Source organism: Alexandromys fortis, unplaced genomic scaffold (genome assembly GCF_014885135.2).
Source record: "Alexandromys fortis isolate MF-2015 unplaced genomic scaffold, M_Fortis_MF-2015_v1.1 scaffold_146, whole genome shotgun sequence".
NCBI classification, from domain to species: Eukaryota; Metazoa; Chordata; class Mammalia; order Rodentia; family Cricetidae; genus Alexandromys; species Alexandromys fortis.
Window position 1 is genome coordinate 3,635,835 of NW_026068042.1, and position 17,319 is coordinate 3,653,153.

General features: G+C 37.7%; 1 protein-coding gene across 10 annotated transcripts in view; it reads right to left on the reverse strand.

Moving 5' to 3' along the window:
• Positions 1-17,319, reverse strand: part of Ate1 (arginyltransferase 1) — a 110,326-nt gene that overhangs the window by 42,867 nt on the left and 50,140 nt on the right. For all 10 annotated transcript variants that reach the window (XM_050165931.1, XM_050165926.1, XM_050165924.1 and 7 more), the window contains one exon: positions 2,642-2,823. In XM_050165931.1, the coding sequence (XP_050021888.1) occupies positions 2,642-2,823 (182 nt within the window). The remainder of the gene's footprint in view (positions 1-2,641; positions 2,824-17,319) is intronic.

Sequence of the window (17,319 nt, forward strand, 5' to 3'; positions counted from 1 at the left end):
TGAGAGTTTCAATAAATTTAAATTTCTAAAGCAAGAAGAATGGTGGTTTTGTCTTTTGAGTTTCCTTGTTCTATTTTTTTTTAGTAGCAGCAATGGATATATAAAATTCAAGAGGTTCTGTTTGTTCTGTTAGAAAGGCTTGCTTTATGCAGTGTAGCCTACCCTAGAACTTGCTGCATAGCCCATGCTGACCTCAGACTCTCACTCTCCTATCTCAACGTCCTGAGTACTGAGATGACAGGCATAGGCCACCTTGTCCAGTGGAGAAAGTCCAGGTTTAAAGAACTACTCTATTCATTTCTCCAGCACAAATTTAAAATCTTTGTAAAGTTATCCAAAACGTATTTAAGATGTTTCTATAACAGACTAAATGTTACCATTCCAAGGACTGATCTATTTTCAAGATTCAAGCTGAGGAAAGAATCACGTAAATGCAAAAGCCTCAACATCCACCCATACTCAATAACTCTTGACTGCACCCCAGCTAGTCTAGATGGCACCTCTTACTTTGGACCTACATATTTGGAATCACCGCACCACCATGTACTCAAGTCCGTGAGCCAGCCTCAACTACTCCTCCACACTCGTGTCCAATGCTCCAACAAGCTCCTGGACTCTATCTTCAAAATGCAGCCTGAATTTGACCACCTCTCACTACCTCTAAGATATTCTAGTCTTTAAATTAGTTTATGTAAAGTACAATTCAATACACAGAAAAAAGATTGTCAGAGATCAGTTAAAAATACTGTATAATTGTAAACTTGTTTTTGACACATTAATGTCAGGAGAAAAGTCAGGCAGGAAATGTCAAAATGGGCACTGAGACATAGGCAAAAAAAAAATCAGCCCAATTTGTAAAACTCAAATTGATAATTTAAAGAAAAGTATCAATGCTTCTTTCTACTTTGGTAATTCAGGAAAATACTAAATATACAAGGTAAACTACGATAACCTGGCAATATACTTCATAATGGTGTAAGAATGTGAGTAAAGACACAAATACTAGGGAACACAATGAGAAAAGCACAGAGGGAAAAGAAACTTATGCTACTTGAAAAACAAAAGCAAAACAGTTTCCAAACCTCTTTCTTTTATTGTACTGCATACACATATAAGTAGTAATAAGAACAGAAACAAAATATTCCAAAGAAGACACTCCCAACCAAACCTTCTCACCACTAAAGATATTTGTGCTATGTGATACGTATCCGCAGCTATGGCCACAAACGGGAAATCATTTTCTGAGGAGGGTCACAGTCACCAGCAGACAGTCAGGTCTCCCCGTTGCTAATTTGCATGCCTACATAACCACATGCTTCTTGACACTTTTGCAAATCAGTAGCAGACCAAATATGTAAGTGGTCCCACAAGATTGCCTAATGATACCATACCTTCTTAGTTTGTGGATATATACAAATTTATATGTTCATAAAACCATGTAAGTGGTGTCTTTTTTTCTTTGAGCAGATGCACATGCCTTTAATTCATTCACACCACATTAGCTGCATCTTTAACACTGAGAGAACATATATGCTAGTGATAATAATATAGATAATGTTACATTTATAGAGCATAAATGACTGACAGGGGAGCTTAGAAAATATATACATCAGACAATAAACTTCTCCAAACATGTGGTTTCCTTTTGAAAAATATTTTGTGTATGGTGGGAGTGGAGGTAATGGACATACTACGGTCTTTTTGGAGTCATTTCTATCCTACACCTTCATATGAGTCCTGGAGATGAAACTTCATACATTGGGCTTACCCAGAAAGCATTTTACGTCCTAAGCCATCTCAGAAAAGTCCACAATGATTTCTTATATTTGCTCTAGAGCATACAGAAACATTAAAAGCTAGAAAATGAACATCAAACTACGGTATCATTTCTAAAGCTGGTACTTTTTTGAGAGATGAAGCACAACTAATAAAAACTCAGAGACAGAAATCTTCTCTGAAAGATCAGAGAAGCTAAACAGACAACTACTAGAGAGATCACACCTCTATGAAATTTTCAGACTGCAAGGAGTGAACTCCTGTCTCATCCCACCTTAGATTCCTCTCTAGTGCTGGGATTAAAGGTGCCCGCCACCACTGCCCAACCTCTATGGCTAACTAGTAGCTGCTGGGATTAAAGGTGTGTGCCACCATAGCCTGGCCTGCACGGCTGACTAGTGTGGCTAGCTTTATACTCTGATCTTCGAGCAAGCTTTATTTGTTAAAATATCGCTACTGAGAAGTGTTTATTTTATTCTATCCCTCAACTATCTGCCCCCCCACCGTGTGTGTGTGTGTGTGTGTGCGTGTGCGTGCACACATGTTACATGCAAATTCCTATAGAAGCCAGAAGAGGACCAGCAGGATTCCCTGGAGCTGTCAGCAGCTAGATGTGGGTGCTGTCAACTGAATTCCTGTCTTCTGAAAAGACAGGAAGTACTTTTAACTGCTGAGTCATCTCTCTAGCCTCCTAAAACTGTTACTTTTAAATATTAATATACAGCTAAGGGAACTACTGCAGCAGCAAATTATTATACAATAAAACAGATTCCTACTATTACATAATGAAATATACACAAGATGAGAAATTACTTAAACGTCCATGAACTCATTACAACTGTACAAAGCAGTCTTACAGTCTTACCTTAATGCTGAATAGACACCCAAAGACAGAAATGAGTAGTCAGGATCATAGTATAGATACACGGAAGACACACAGTATGGGAGGATGTCGATCACACCAACAGCAATAATCTTCCCATCGAGCCAGTACTGCTGGTGAAAGGAGCCATAACCACACTCCGGTCCATTAGCAGGGCACTCTGCCTATGAAAAAGCAGGCACAGAAACATCAACAGGGAGTCATTTTCTTTATATTAAAAATCTCTTAATCTAAATAATCTTATTTTATTCATGCTATTACGTTTTAAAACTTTGCTTCATTGTGACCAGATAATGAGTGCTTTAGCATAAAAAACTCAATTTTTTTAAAAGAGAAGGATGGAAATGAAAGAGGGATGAAAAGAAAGGAAAAATGAAGAGAAAAGGAAGAAGAGGAAAAGAGTGAAAGAAGGGGAAAAATTCAGAGAGGAAGGCAAATAATGTGATCCACCTCATTCATAACCAAAAAAAAACATTGTGATATATTAATCAGTTCCGGAAATATAGGACGCATTCCAACAGCTGGCCAACACTTCTACCAAGTGACAGGGAAGAGAGAGACTTCTTGAGCAGATTAGTAACATATACAAAAACCATTGTTAGAAGCACAGTTAACATTAATAAACTGGATGGTTCCCTCTCCTTCCCCACTCAGGATTATGAACACAGCCAACTCTACTCAGTATCAGATTTGAAATCCCAGCTAATATAGTAAGACAGAGTAACGGAACAAAGGGAGCTATGGGAGTAGATCAGTGGTAGGGTGCTTGCCTAGCATGCGCAAGTCCTGAGGGAAAGGGGGTGGAGAAGGGAAGGAAGAAAGGAGAGGAAGAAGAAGGGGAGGAAAGGAGAGGAGAAAGGAGATGGAGGAGGAATTAGTTCAGAGTAAAGAACACAAAAATCAGCGTCTCTCTTTATAGATGACACGACAGTAGAAATCCAACAAAAAAAAAAAAAAACAAGAAAAAACTGTAACTACAGTAAGCCTAGAATGAAAGGTTAAGATATGAAATGATTTTCCTTTATAATAATGACTAGAATAAAAAATGTAAAACACAATGAAAAAAGGATAAGTTTAAAGCTTACATGTACACAATCAATATATAGAAAAGCATATCTATGAAGGGAATCAAAGAAGACCCACATTTTCTTGACTAGAATTGTTACAATGCCAGTTCTTTTCAAGTTGTTGCACAGACAGTAGAATCCTAATCAGAACTGCAACAAGCTGTCTTATGAGTATCGACAAATTCATTCTGAAGTTGGCCATGAGAGACAAAAGGCTCAGGACACCTAACCCTACTGAAGACAGTGTGGTTGTCTTGACAGAACAATAAATGGACAAATCAGATAAAACAAATCCACACAAACACAATAACCTTTGACAAAGAAAAACGGCAATTCAATAGGAAAAGGTAAGTGCTCAACAGTTGGACAACAACATGTAAACCAAAACTCCTACAAACCTGACACCTTTCATAATACTGAGCTCAAAATGGATCACAGACCCAAATGTCAAAATCAATACTAGAGAACTTGGCATTTGGAAGAGAAAATCTGGGTAATCATGGCTTGGTTAATGGGTTTTCAGATACATCACCAAAAACAAAATCCATGAAAGAAAAAACTTGTTTGTACTTTATTAAATTAATTTAAAACTTCTGCTTTACAAGAAATGTTGTTAAGAAAACAAAGCCAAGCCACAGAACATATATATAGGACATACTTAATGAAACATGTAAAGCTTTAAGATTCAACCATAAGACACTAAACAACCAAATTAAAAATGGACCAAAGATCTGAACATGTGCTTTACTGAAAAAGCAGAAAGACAGCACCTAACCATAAGCAACAATGCTATCACTATAGATCTGCACACACAACACGAAGCAGTCCTATATATCAGAATACTGATCCCCACAAGCTGGACATCATATGCCAGGAGAGTTGCAAGGAAACAGGAAGCCCTGCTCTGATGTTGGGAAGGTAAAACAGTTACAGGCACTTTAGTAACTTCTCACAAAACTAAACATACTCTGAGCATTAAAAAAATGCAATCATACTCTGTACTTATTCCTTTGGTTTGGAAACTTACCTAAAGACAAAACCTCACATATTGTTTATATCATTTATTCCTAACTGACCAAAACCAGAACAACCCAGACATTTTTCAATACATAGATGGATAAACTATGGTTCATCCCTATATATAAGGTATTGTCACTAATTAATAAAAAAATTCTCTCTCACACACACACATACACAAAGAAACAGAGACAGAAAGCACTTTAAGTGCATATTGCTAAGTGTAAAATGCCAGTCTGAAATTCTGTGTCCTATATAGTTACAAATACATTAAGTAAAGGCAAAGGTATGCAGAGTTTACTCCATATATCAGGAGGTTGAGAGGTCTAGGCAAGGGATTAATAGATGAAACACCAGCCTTTTAGGAGTTGAGACTGTTCTCTATGACATTATATAACAGCAAAGACACCATACTATATGCCTTTTAATCAAAACTCAGCACTTTATTATTTATTTATTTTGGTTTTTCAAAACAGGGTTTCTCTGGGTAGCCCTGGCTGTCCTAGAACTCGCTCTGTAGACCAGCCTAGCCTCAAACTCACAGAGATTCACCTGTCTCTGCCTCCCGAGTGCTAGGATTAAAGGTGTGAGCATCCACTGCCCAGCTAAATCTCAGCACTTTAAACAAAAAAGTAAATCTTAATTATGAAAATTTTGCAAATCATTTAGGTCTTATTACAATATACAGACTTTTAACAATAAAATATGACTGCAGCACAAATGTATGGAACATTCTTACAAACAGAGTTGGACAGAGAAAAAAGGTGAAATAAGCAAGGGTAGAAATGAAAGGGGTCTGTGCGGATGAAAACAAAAGAAAGTGCACATAAGCACTGTACTCTAATAAAGCCGCTTCCCACAGGGGCCAGGTCAACAATTCTGACACTGTGGTACATGTAGCAAGCAAGCAGAGAGCATATGGTCGGGTTCTCACTGCTGTGACTAGCATGATCAAAGTGATGATGGATTACAGTTGAAAATGTGAGAACTCATTCTTGGTGTGCTGCAAACACAGATGGTTCCACACAGAAATGTGCACACTATAAGTATGTACATACTCGTGAGTTACTATACACACACATTTCTTTTTCTGTCAGCTGAGAGGGCCTGAAAGAAACACCCAAGAGAAACACCCAAAGACACCTTGCTAACAAGATCTTGGTATATTCCTGCAATCAAAGGAAGCAGTGCTAGGAGTTGTGGTTGACGTTAGGACTGGGCAGGAAATATGAGCTTACTAGAACTCAGTGTGAGAGAGGTAGTACTCAACCAGTCCACACTCAAAGAGACATGGAGCTAACTGAAATACCTAATTCATTATTAGACCACGTTAAGCAAAAAAATAATAGTGATCTATAATCTCAAGTATAAAAATCTATGCACCCATACTACTATATATCATTGAAAAAAATAAAAAAACAGAGGGAAATCTCCCATGCAGAAAAATATCAAATTTACATAGGTATTCTGCCCTGATGTTAAGAGAACATAGATGTGCATAAAGCAGGCCCAGAATATTATTCTTTTGGTCTTATTTTTATTTATTTATTGGTAACTGAATTGCATGGTTCTCTACTGTAAACTCTACAGGTGACATCATCATGTCACAATAACAAAAGGTTGGACATTACTCTCCTCTTCTGCTATCATTTCAACTAGGTCAGAAAGAGCTAAGTCTTAGAATAGCCCTTCTATTTTTCCCCTAGAAGCTCAGGAACTCTTGCTTGAGAAGCATCCCCAAGTCACCAGTGTTTACTGACTTGAGAATTCCACTTAATTTATGTGTGGCTATTACATGCCTTACACCTTATTAGTTAAGGTCTTCTGCTAACAATGCTCAATTGTCACAAGCACAGTGTTTTACGCAGAAAAGTACACTATTTGGGGAAAAAAAGAAAGTAAGGGGCTATTTGCCTTAAAGCCAAAGAAAGACATAATGTAAATTGACAGGTCTGAAACTTCATGGCCTCAAACTCCTTTATACTTAGAAAAGGAGAGAGAACACCCAAGAGTTCATGTCTAATGGAATACATACAGATACTTACCAATTAGAAATCAGTGAAATTTAAAAAGCAGATCTAATAAATCATTTAAAAATAACAATAAATTAAATAAATTTCATTCATTCTGTGATTAAAAACAAACAAAAAGCACTGCACTTTCCAAATCAAAAATCAATACATATGGAAAGTTGCAGAGTTGTGGATTTTTTTACAAATCTAGTTAGAAGATCATCTGATTCTCATGTCAGCCTCTGCATCTACTCTCCTACCATCACGGAGCCTCTGGGAAACTGACTGCACGCTCATGAGAGTAAGAGTCAGGAAGGCTAATGGCATCCCCACACTATGAGAACATCCTGCATCGTCAAAGTAAGAAGCGCCTATAAGATTCATACTAGTGCTTACCATCTAAGTTGTGAGGAACAGAGATAAGATACAAATAAAAGGAGACCAGTGAGCAAGCTTAGGTCGGTTTTTCTTCACTATGAATGGTACATTCCCAAAGCCAGTGTTTACAGAATTACATAGTTAGGTCCTCATAAATCAGTCAGTGACGGGATTAGCAATACTTAATATTTCTTTCCTAGTCTGCAGTTTGCAGTTTAGGATGTGCAAAGGAACTAATCAGAACATTTTCACAAATTCCTCCATTTCAAGGATTTAGCTGATAAAAGGAAAAAATAATAAAGCTCCTCTGCTATACAAAAGAAAATTCACCTTGAATTCAGGGGAAAGATGGCCTACCATTGGTGATTAATGAGCTATGCGGTGAGTATCCATTTCCAAAGCGCCATGTAGAGATGACAAGAATATTAATAGGCCAATTCTCACTTCCAGCCAAACTGTTCCCCAAATGGGTGCTTATTTATTCTAACAAAGTACACCTGTCTCCTCACCCACCTGCCTTCCTGTGCCTCAGCGATGCCCCAAACTCAGCTAGGCTGAGAGTAACTAGCAGAGAGGAAGTCATTTGAGAGGATTTTCAAAAGAGGGTAAGGATGGGGCAGGAGAAAGACTGCAGAGAACAGAGCCTGTGCTCCCTCCCTTACAAACACCCAAACCACCTCTTCCAAATGCTTCCTCTAGGACACAAAAATCTTGTTAGTTTTCTTGTACCTTATTTTACAACTCTGTAGGAACAGAGGCTAACCTGTAGAGTTCTTAGAAAGGAATGAATACAACTGTCACCCACATTCAGAGGGACTAGTATGGACCTATGCTGTTTCCTTCCCTGTCCAGCTGGAGTTGGTGAGCTCCCATTAGCTCAGGTAAACTGTTTCAGTGGGTGTCCCCATCATGGTTTTGACCTCTTTGCTCATATTCTCATTGCTCCCACGGATGGATACCTTGCTCAGCCTCGATATAGTAAGGAGAGCCTTGGACCTCCCCCAAAGCAATGTGCCTTACCCTCTCTGAGCAGTGGATGGGGGGTGAGGTGAGGAGATAGGTGTAGGGAATGGGAGGAGGGGAGAGAGTGGGAACTGGGATTAGTATGTAAAATGAAAAAAGGATAGTTTGTTTTTTTAAAAAAAAAATTAAAAAAGTAAAAAAATATTTTTTAAAAAGGGAACAAATAATCCCAAATGTTAGTCTACCACCTATATAATTAGTAGTTGTTTTAATCTATGTAGGAATCTAATCTCAATCTTATATTTTATTAAATTATATCTGCAAATGCTCTTTGAAACAGTTTTAATGTTGAATGGTTTTGTATCAAACAAGTCGATTAAATCAGACCTGTATTTACGCTGTCCAGGTAAGATCAGTTAGGAGCCTAGAGGTCATCCCCCGAGAAGCTCGAGTGACCTCACTGGATGGAGGATACATGAGAAGCACTTGTTCTTACATCCCAAAGTGGTTCCCAAGCAGTGCTATCACTGTTCATTCTTTGCCTCACGTCTCTCTTTCCTGGGTCTGTGTTTCCATTTCCAGGACCAGGACGATATCCCCACTACTGTACTAAGAGCTGGACCTGATGTCATGTTGGATGGTTGATGAACTGAAAATGGAGAATCTGGTTTTATATGTGTTTTATTTGTGGACTTGTAAATTCAATCAATTAATAAAACAGTTCTTTGTGACCTGAAACCCCTGTGTTTGACATATGGCTAGTTATAGAACTAAAAGTTTTCTACATGTCTGTCCATAATCAGAAAAGCTCTTTTTTCTATTTCTATGTGAAATAGTTTCCATTTACAGGTGATATTAAATTCCACTCAAGTATGAGCTCTGTGGAGCTGATTTACTGAGATAAGCAAGTACATAAATCAGTCTTCAAATTCACAGGAAAAGAAGCTCCTTATAGAAACTAACAGCTTAGAAACAAATTTTAAGAATCCAGATATATATAACTAAGGTGACTCTTTAGATAAATCTACTAGCATGAAATTCTTAGTTAAAGGAAAAAGCAGTATCTTCTCAAATTTGTAAGCAATAACACTAGATTTTAAATAATATACGGCTGTATTTCCAGTGAGAACAATTTAACTGAACTTCTAAAACTACACCTTCGTTTACATCAAAGTAGTTAGCAATGGGTGGCAGCAATCGCAGCTACAAAGAGTGCTTGCTATGCAAGCATAGGACCTGAGTTACATGCCCAGAGCCCACAAAGAAAAGTCAGGCATGGTGGCCCAGGCTTATAGTCCCAGGCTTTGGGGGATAGAGATAGGCCCTGGGGCTCACTGGCTAGCCAAGCTGGCCTACCCTGTACATTCTAGGCCACATGAGAGACTGTCTCAAAAAGTAAGGTGGATGGCTCGTAAAGAACAACACTTGAGAGGTTGTCCTCTGGGCTTCATACATTCACACACACATGTGCACACACTCATATATTAACATTAATAATCATACAGAATGCTTACAATTTGTAAGCATAACTTTGTATTCAACTACACTGAACATTCTAGCATGTTTTTAAATGTTTTGAACTATTGTTTTAGCTGTGGTAAAATATACATAAAGTGTACCACTTTCAGTGCATTGAGTAGAAAACTGAGTAAAGTGATGTCCTGGTGAGCTACGATGTGTGCCTCATGAAGGAGAACATTACAGTGTTTGTCCTCTTGTGATTTGTGTGTTTTCAAGTTCAATCGAATGTGAATAATTTCTCTCTTTTTGAAGGGTGAACAGTATTCTGCAGGTCAGTGTAACACTTTACTGGTCACCATGTATCAACAAATACCTGGGCTGATCTCCCTTTTGCCTGCCATGAACACGCTGCTACAATCACTGCTACACTGCTCACGTTCCCTTCTTTTCTGTCTAACTGTTGCATCATAGGCAATTCTCTATTTTTTTTGTTTGGGTTTGTTGTTTATTTTTAAAAATAGCCTCTCACTATGTGGCCCTGACTGTTCTGAAAACCAGGCTGGCCTCCAACTCAAAGAGATATACCTGTCCTTGCCCCCAGAGTGTTGAGACCAAAAATGTACACCACCCACCGAGCTCAATAGAGTTTTTAAAGGAACGTTCCTCCCCTGTAACTACAACATTTTATATTCCTTCCAATACACACAAAAGCTGCAATTTCTCCACAGCCAGAGCAGCACTATTTCTCCGTTTTTGTTCAAAGTTAACCCACTGGGTACCAAGTGATACTTCGTGGTTTTGATAGACAATTCTCTAATGATTACTGGTGTTAAATAACTGACATTTTGTGTGTTATAATCTGTTTCAGCTTAAACAAATCTAAAACCCTTTAATAATTTTAAATATAGATCAAGAAATATAATGATCCCTCATTAGATACCCATAGTCTCCAAGTAATATAAATAAATAAATAAATAAATAAATAAATAAATAATAAGCAAGCAAGCATGTAACATTCCTTTCCTTTTTACTGATACTCTCTACAAAATTCTTGCATCATTGGGTCACACCAGCATGCTCATCATTGCTACTTCAACAAATGTAAAGGATGTCCAAGGAAGTGATGGCATTTGTATTTATGTATTCTCCCATTGGCCACACTGCCTTTATGTAACAAATAGTTCTCAAGATTTCTGATTGCCCATTTCTCTTTATAAAAAAGAAATTACTTCACCCAAAAAAAGTTACTGTTTTATCAATATAAGATAAAAAAAGTCATATTTAAAAATAAGATATATACATCTGAATATGCAAGATGGGATAACATTTGTTTTGTAGGAAAAAAAAAACTGAGTAGGTTTAGTCTAAAGTAAAGTAGCAACTTGTGCCAGATGATAAAAGAATAGTGAAGAAGACAGAGCAGGAGCTGAGCATGGAGAACAGCAGGCTGTAGAAGGGAGTGGACTTTACATGTATGCTTATAATGCCCAAGCCTGAAAACACGCAATAAGATCTGCTAAAACACTGCTTAACCTGCTCAGTCTTGAGAGATGTTCCTCTGGACACTCTTACAAGGCTAAGGAAAACAAGGTGCTAAGAGATTTGCCCAAGGGCACTAAGCCAATTTAGGGACAAGTTGGGAAGGAACAAAAGTCTCGACTTGCATATCAGGTCAGTATTTCTGAGGGGACACAGCTTCTGCGCTACACCATGCTACAGTCACAACAGACTCACGTGTGCTGTGTAATACAAAAAGCTAAGACACCTTAGCAATTTGCAAAACCAACGGATGAGCAAACAAATATATTTCTTAGGAATTTAAATGCTCCAAAAAAAAAAGCAAAAAAGGTTTACTTATCCACAACTTAAAATCAAACACATCAATAGACATAAATTAATTGGAGTTTATAAAGCTTAGTAAATGATGAAGGACTTACCATAAATGAAAGTGAGAGAAAAAATTAAGCATTTTTACCACAGAATTTATAGGTTTTAAAAATTAAATTGTTAATACTAAATGCTTTGCCTTAATCTGATTCTTGTGTATTAAATCCTAACTTTCCCAATAAAAAGATTTTAATAAATAAGGTGCCTTCCAAAGGGCTTACAAAAAGTAACAGGATCCTGAAGCCTGACTATCTCGACAGCATTTACTGAGCACTACAGCACACACCTTGGATTGCACGGTAAACTTTGGTTAAAGCTGTACAACTGGTATCCTGCTTCCCCAGTACTTCTTACAGGATAATATATTCCATGGTGACATCCCAGACTGAAAACTCAATGAATGCCAAGATCAAACAAGACTGATGTCCCCATGGAAACTAATCCACCCCAGGATTTACTATTCAAGGCTTTTCTGAAGCATTCATGCACAACTAATGGGCAATGAAAACTGTCAGGGAAGATGACCCTGATTTTGAACACGGTTTAAAAAGGTCTTGGGAGTAATGATGAATACTTTACTTCTGAAGGAAAGCTAGCTAGCCCAGCAAGAAAATATCCTGAATATTTAATATCCTTAAACTAACTCAAGTTTGTGCAGGAAAAAAAAAACTTGAACAAGTCAAATTTGTGGCATTTTTCTTAGTGTTTAAATTTCTACATTAAGCATACTTCTTTTAATCTCACAATCAACCTTTACAGTTTAGTCTCCTGAGGTTCTTTCCAGACTAAGACTTAGGTAGTTGTCATTACACTTATAAATACACATTTACACTGTCTCAATAACCATGTGATGCTCGAAACCTAACTGAAGTATACTCCTATCCTGACTAATGAGTTTTGGGATTACTGTCTGGCCACACAAGCAACTTGCTTACATTGTACTCAGCAAAGTGAACTCAAGAAAAGAAACGATGCCTTCGGTTCAACCGTTTGGCCTTGCTAGAAGCTCTGCCTGAGCCACAACTGTCCAACAGCCCTTAGAACCACGGGAAGGGGAGAGTAGATAAATGACAATCCTGATGATTTTGTTCCAGGTTTCTAGTTGGTGCCTTTGAGCAATAACATTCAATTTCCATTGTAAGTTACAGGATACAGTCTGAAAACCACAAGACTCTTTCCTAATGTACACAGCTACAAACAAAACCCTGCTCCTCTCTGCTTTGGCCCAATAGTTCAAGCCACCACAGCCTAGTTGTCCTCTTCTGACTTTTCAGTACCACCAGCAGACTTATTACCATCACCTACAAATGACTATGCTCTCATGAGGTACCTTCTTCTACCTGCCTTCACTTCTTAAAATGAACCTGGGCCTAAGCACTTAATAAAACAGGCAAAGGCTCCCACCAACTCATGGGCTCAGCTGTCTTCCTAGCCTCATCCCACAGCACTGCAGCACATACCAGCTCTCAACATATCTGACTTTATGTGCTCCACTGAAAATTATCTGAACCCCTCCAGCTTAACAACTCGGACTCTATGCCACTCATCTCTCTAGAACTTCTTTGAGTTCTCTCCCTCTCTGCGGACGCAAGGTCTCTGTAACCACTATTCTTTTTTCCAAATTCTGACCATTGGTAATACCCTAATACAGGAAGCTGCCTCACGATACCATGCTGACTGAAGAGACAGGGAGTGAGGTTCTTATGTCTCCTCAGAATGCTTTCTTAGGTCTTTTGTAGCAGTTTGCCATTCAAAAACAAAATCTTGAAAAAGCTGTTTAAAAGCTTTTGAGAATATTCATGGCTTGTGATCTAATATTATGAACATTAATAAAATAGTGCTTAAATATTACATAAAGTATATCAATTTCAATAGATAGACAAGGGTTTCTCTGTTTAACAGTCCTAGCTATCCTGGAATTTACTTTTGTAGACCAGGCTGGCCTCCAACTCACAGAAATCCACAAGCCTCTGCCTCCCAAGTGCTGGGATTAAAGGTGTGCGCCACCACCGCCCGGTAATACTAATATCTTTTGGGGGGGCTTTTTTAATTATTGTTTTTCTTGAGCTATACATTTTTCTCCACCTCCCTTCCTACCTTCACCCTTCCCTTCTGCCCATACCCATGATCCTCACATTCCCAATTTACTCAGGAGATCGTGTCTTTTTCTACTTCCCATGTAGATTAGATCCATGTATGTCCCTCTTAGGGTCCTCATTGTTGTCTGGGTTCTCTAGGATTATGAATTGCAGGCTGCTTTTTCTTTGCTTTATGTCTAAAAGCCACTTATGAGTGAATACATATATTTGTCTTTCTGGGTCTGGGTTACCTCACTCAATATGATGCTTTTTTAGATCCATCAATCTGCCCGCAAATTTCAAGATGTCATTATTTTTTTCTGCTGTGTGGTACTCCACTGTATAAATATACCACATCTTTTTTAACCATGTTGAGGGGCTTTAAGTTGTTTCCAGGTTCTGGCTATGACAAATGCTGCTATGAACACAGCTAAGCACATGTCCTTGTGGTACAGTTGAACATCCTTTGAGTATATACCCAAAGGAGGTATTGCTGAATCCTGAGGTAGGTTGTTTCCAAATTTTCTGAGAAATTGCCATACTGATTTCCAAAGCAGCTGCACAAGTTTTCATTCCCACCAGCAATGCAGAAGGGTTCCCTTTTCCCCACAACCTCTCCAGCCTAAGTTGTCATCGGTGTTTTTGATCTTGGTCATTCTTAAAAATGTAAGATGGACTCTGAGTTGTTTTGATTTGCATTTCTCTGACGGCTAAGGGATGTTGAACATTTCCTTAAGTGTCTTTCAGCCATTTTAGATTCCTCTGTTGAGAGTTCTCTGATTAGATCTATACCCAGGTTTTTTTTGTTTTGTTTTTTACTGAATTATTTGTTCTTTTGATGACCAATTTCTTGAGTTCTTTGTATATTTTGGAGATCAGATTCCCATTCTGTAGGCTGCCATTTTATCTTGTTGAATGTGTCCGTTACTTTACAGAAGCTTCTCAGTTTTAGGAGGTCCCATTTATTAATTTTTTCTCTCAGTGTCTGTGCTACTTGGTGCTTATATTTAGGAAGTGGTCTCCTGTACCAATGCATTCAGGTGTACTTTCCATTTCCTCTTCTATGAGGTTCAGTGTAGTTCGTTTTATGTTGAGGTCTTTGATCCATTTGGACTTGAGTTTTGTGGATGGTGATAGATATGGATCTATTTTCATTCTTCTACATGTTGATATCTAGTATACCAGTACCATTTGTTGAATATGTTTGCTTTTTTCCATTTTTGCCCCGTTGTCAAAAATCAAGTGTATGGATATGTAGCTCTGTAGTAGAGTTTGAAGTCAGGGACTGTGATGCCTCCAGAAGTTACTTTATTGTAGTACGGGATTGTTTTGGCTATCCTAGGTATTTTCCTTTGCATATGAAGCTGAGTATTGTTCTTTTGAGGTTTGTAAAAAATTTTGCTTGGATTTTGATGGGCATTGCATTGAATCAGTAGATTGTTTTTGATAGGATTGCCTTTTTTACTATGTTAATTCTACCTACCCAAGAGCATGGGCGATCATTCCATTTTCTGGTATCATCTTCAATTTCTTTCTTCAGAGACTTAAAGTTCTTGTCATACAGGTTCTTCACTTGTTTGGTTAGCATTACCCCAAGGTATTTTATGTTATTTATGGCTATTGTGAAAGGTGATGTTTCTCTATTTCTTTCTTTCTCAGCCCACTTATCATCTGTATAAAGGAGGGTTACTGATTTTTTTTTTTTTTTTAGTTAATCTTGTATCCTGCTACATTAGTGAAGGTGTTTTTGAGTTGTAAGAGTTCCTTAGTAAAATTTTTGGGATCACTTATGTAAACTATCATAGCATCATCAGCTATGACTTCTTTTCCGATTTGTATCCCCTTGATCTCCTTTTGTTGTTTTAAATCTCTAGCTAGAACTTCAAGTACAATATTGAATAGATATGAAGAGAGTGGACAACCTTGCCTTGTTCCTGATTTCAGTGGGATCACTTTGAGTTTCTCTCCATTTAGTTTGATGCTAGCTTGCTGTATGTTACCTTTATTATGCTTAGGTATGTTCCCTGTATCCCTACTCTCCCCAAGACCTTTATCATGAATGGCTGTTGTATTTTGTTGAAGGCTTTTTCAGCATCTAATGAGATGATCGCATGGGTTTCTCTTTTTAGTTTGTTTATGTAGTGAATTACATTGACAGATGTTCGTATGTTGAATCATTCCTGCATCTCTGGGATGAAGCCTACTTGGTCATAGTGAATGATTTTTCTGATGTATTCTTGGATTCAGTTTTATAGAGTACTTCTGCATTGATGTTCATGAGTGAGAATGGTCTGTAATTCTCTTTCTTAGTAATGTCTTTGTGTGGTTTGGGTATCAGGGTAATTGTAGCCTCATAAAGAGAGTTTGGAAATGTTTCTTCTGTTTCTAATGTGTGTAACAATTTGAGAAGTATTGGTATTAGTTCTTCATTGAAAATCTTGTATAACTCTACTAAAACCATCTAGTCCTGGGCTTTTTTTGGTTGGGAGATGTTTGAAAACAGTTTCTATTCAGTTTAGGTCTATTTAATTTGCTTATCTGGTTTTGATTTAATTTTGGCAAATGGTATTTTCCAGAAAATTGTCCATTTCCTTTAAGCTTTCCAATTTTGCGGAGTACAGGTTTTTGAAGTATGACTTCATGATTCTCTGGATTTCCTCCATGTTTGTTGTGATGTCACCCTTTTCATTTCTGATTTTGTTAATTTGGATATTCTCTGCCTTTTGATTAGTTTAGATATAGGTTTGTCTATCTTGTTGTCTCAAAGAACCAACTCTTTGTCTCACTGATTCTTTGTATCATTTTATTTGTACCTATTTTGTTGCTATCAGCTTTCAATTTGATTATTTCCTGCCTTCTAGTCCTCCTGGGTGAGTTTGCTTCTTTTTGTTCTAGAGTTTTCAGGTGTTCTGTCAACTCTTTAGTGTGGAATTTTTTTCAGCTTTATGTAGGCATATGTAGTGCTATGAACTTTCCTCTTAACACTGATTTTATTGTTTCCCATAAATTTGGGCATGTTGTGTGGTAATTTTCGTTGAAATTTAGGAAGTCTTTAATTTCTTCCTTTATTTCATCCTTGACCCATTGGTGATTCAGGGGAGCACTGTTTAATTTCCATGTGTTTGTGGGCTTTCTGAAATTAGTATTGTTGAATTCTAGTTTTAAGCCATAGTGATCCAATAAGATGCATGGGGTTATTCTAAATTTTTTTTAATCTATTGAGGTTGCCGGGCGGTGGTGCCGCACGCCTTTAATCCCAGCACTCGAGAGGCAGAGGCAGGCGGATCTCTGTGAGTTCGAGACCAGCCTGGTCTACAGAGCTAGTTCCAGGACAGGCTCCAAAGCCACAGAGAAACCCTGTCTCGAAAAACAGAAAAAAAAAAAAAAAAAGTAATCTATTGAGGTTTGCTTTGTTTTCTAGTATGTGATCAATTGTTGAGAAGGTTCCATGAGGTCCTGAGAAGAAAGGAAATTCTTTTATGTTTGGATGGAATGTTCTACAAATGTCTGTTACGTCCATTTGAGTCATACCATCTGTTAGTTCTCTTATTTCTGTTAAGTTTCTGTCTGGCAGACCTGTCCAGTGATGAGAGTGGGGTGTTGAAGTCCCCCACTATTAGTGTGTGGGGTTTAATGTGTGATTTAAGCTTTAGTACTTTTTTTTTTTTTCACAAATGAGGGTACCTTTGTATTTGGGGTATAGATAGATACTCAGTATTGAGACTTCCTCTTCATGAATTTTTCCACTTATATGAAATATCCTTTTTTTTTTATTTAGTTTGAAGTCTATTTTATGA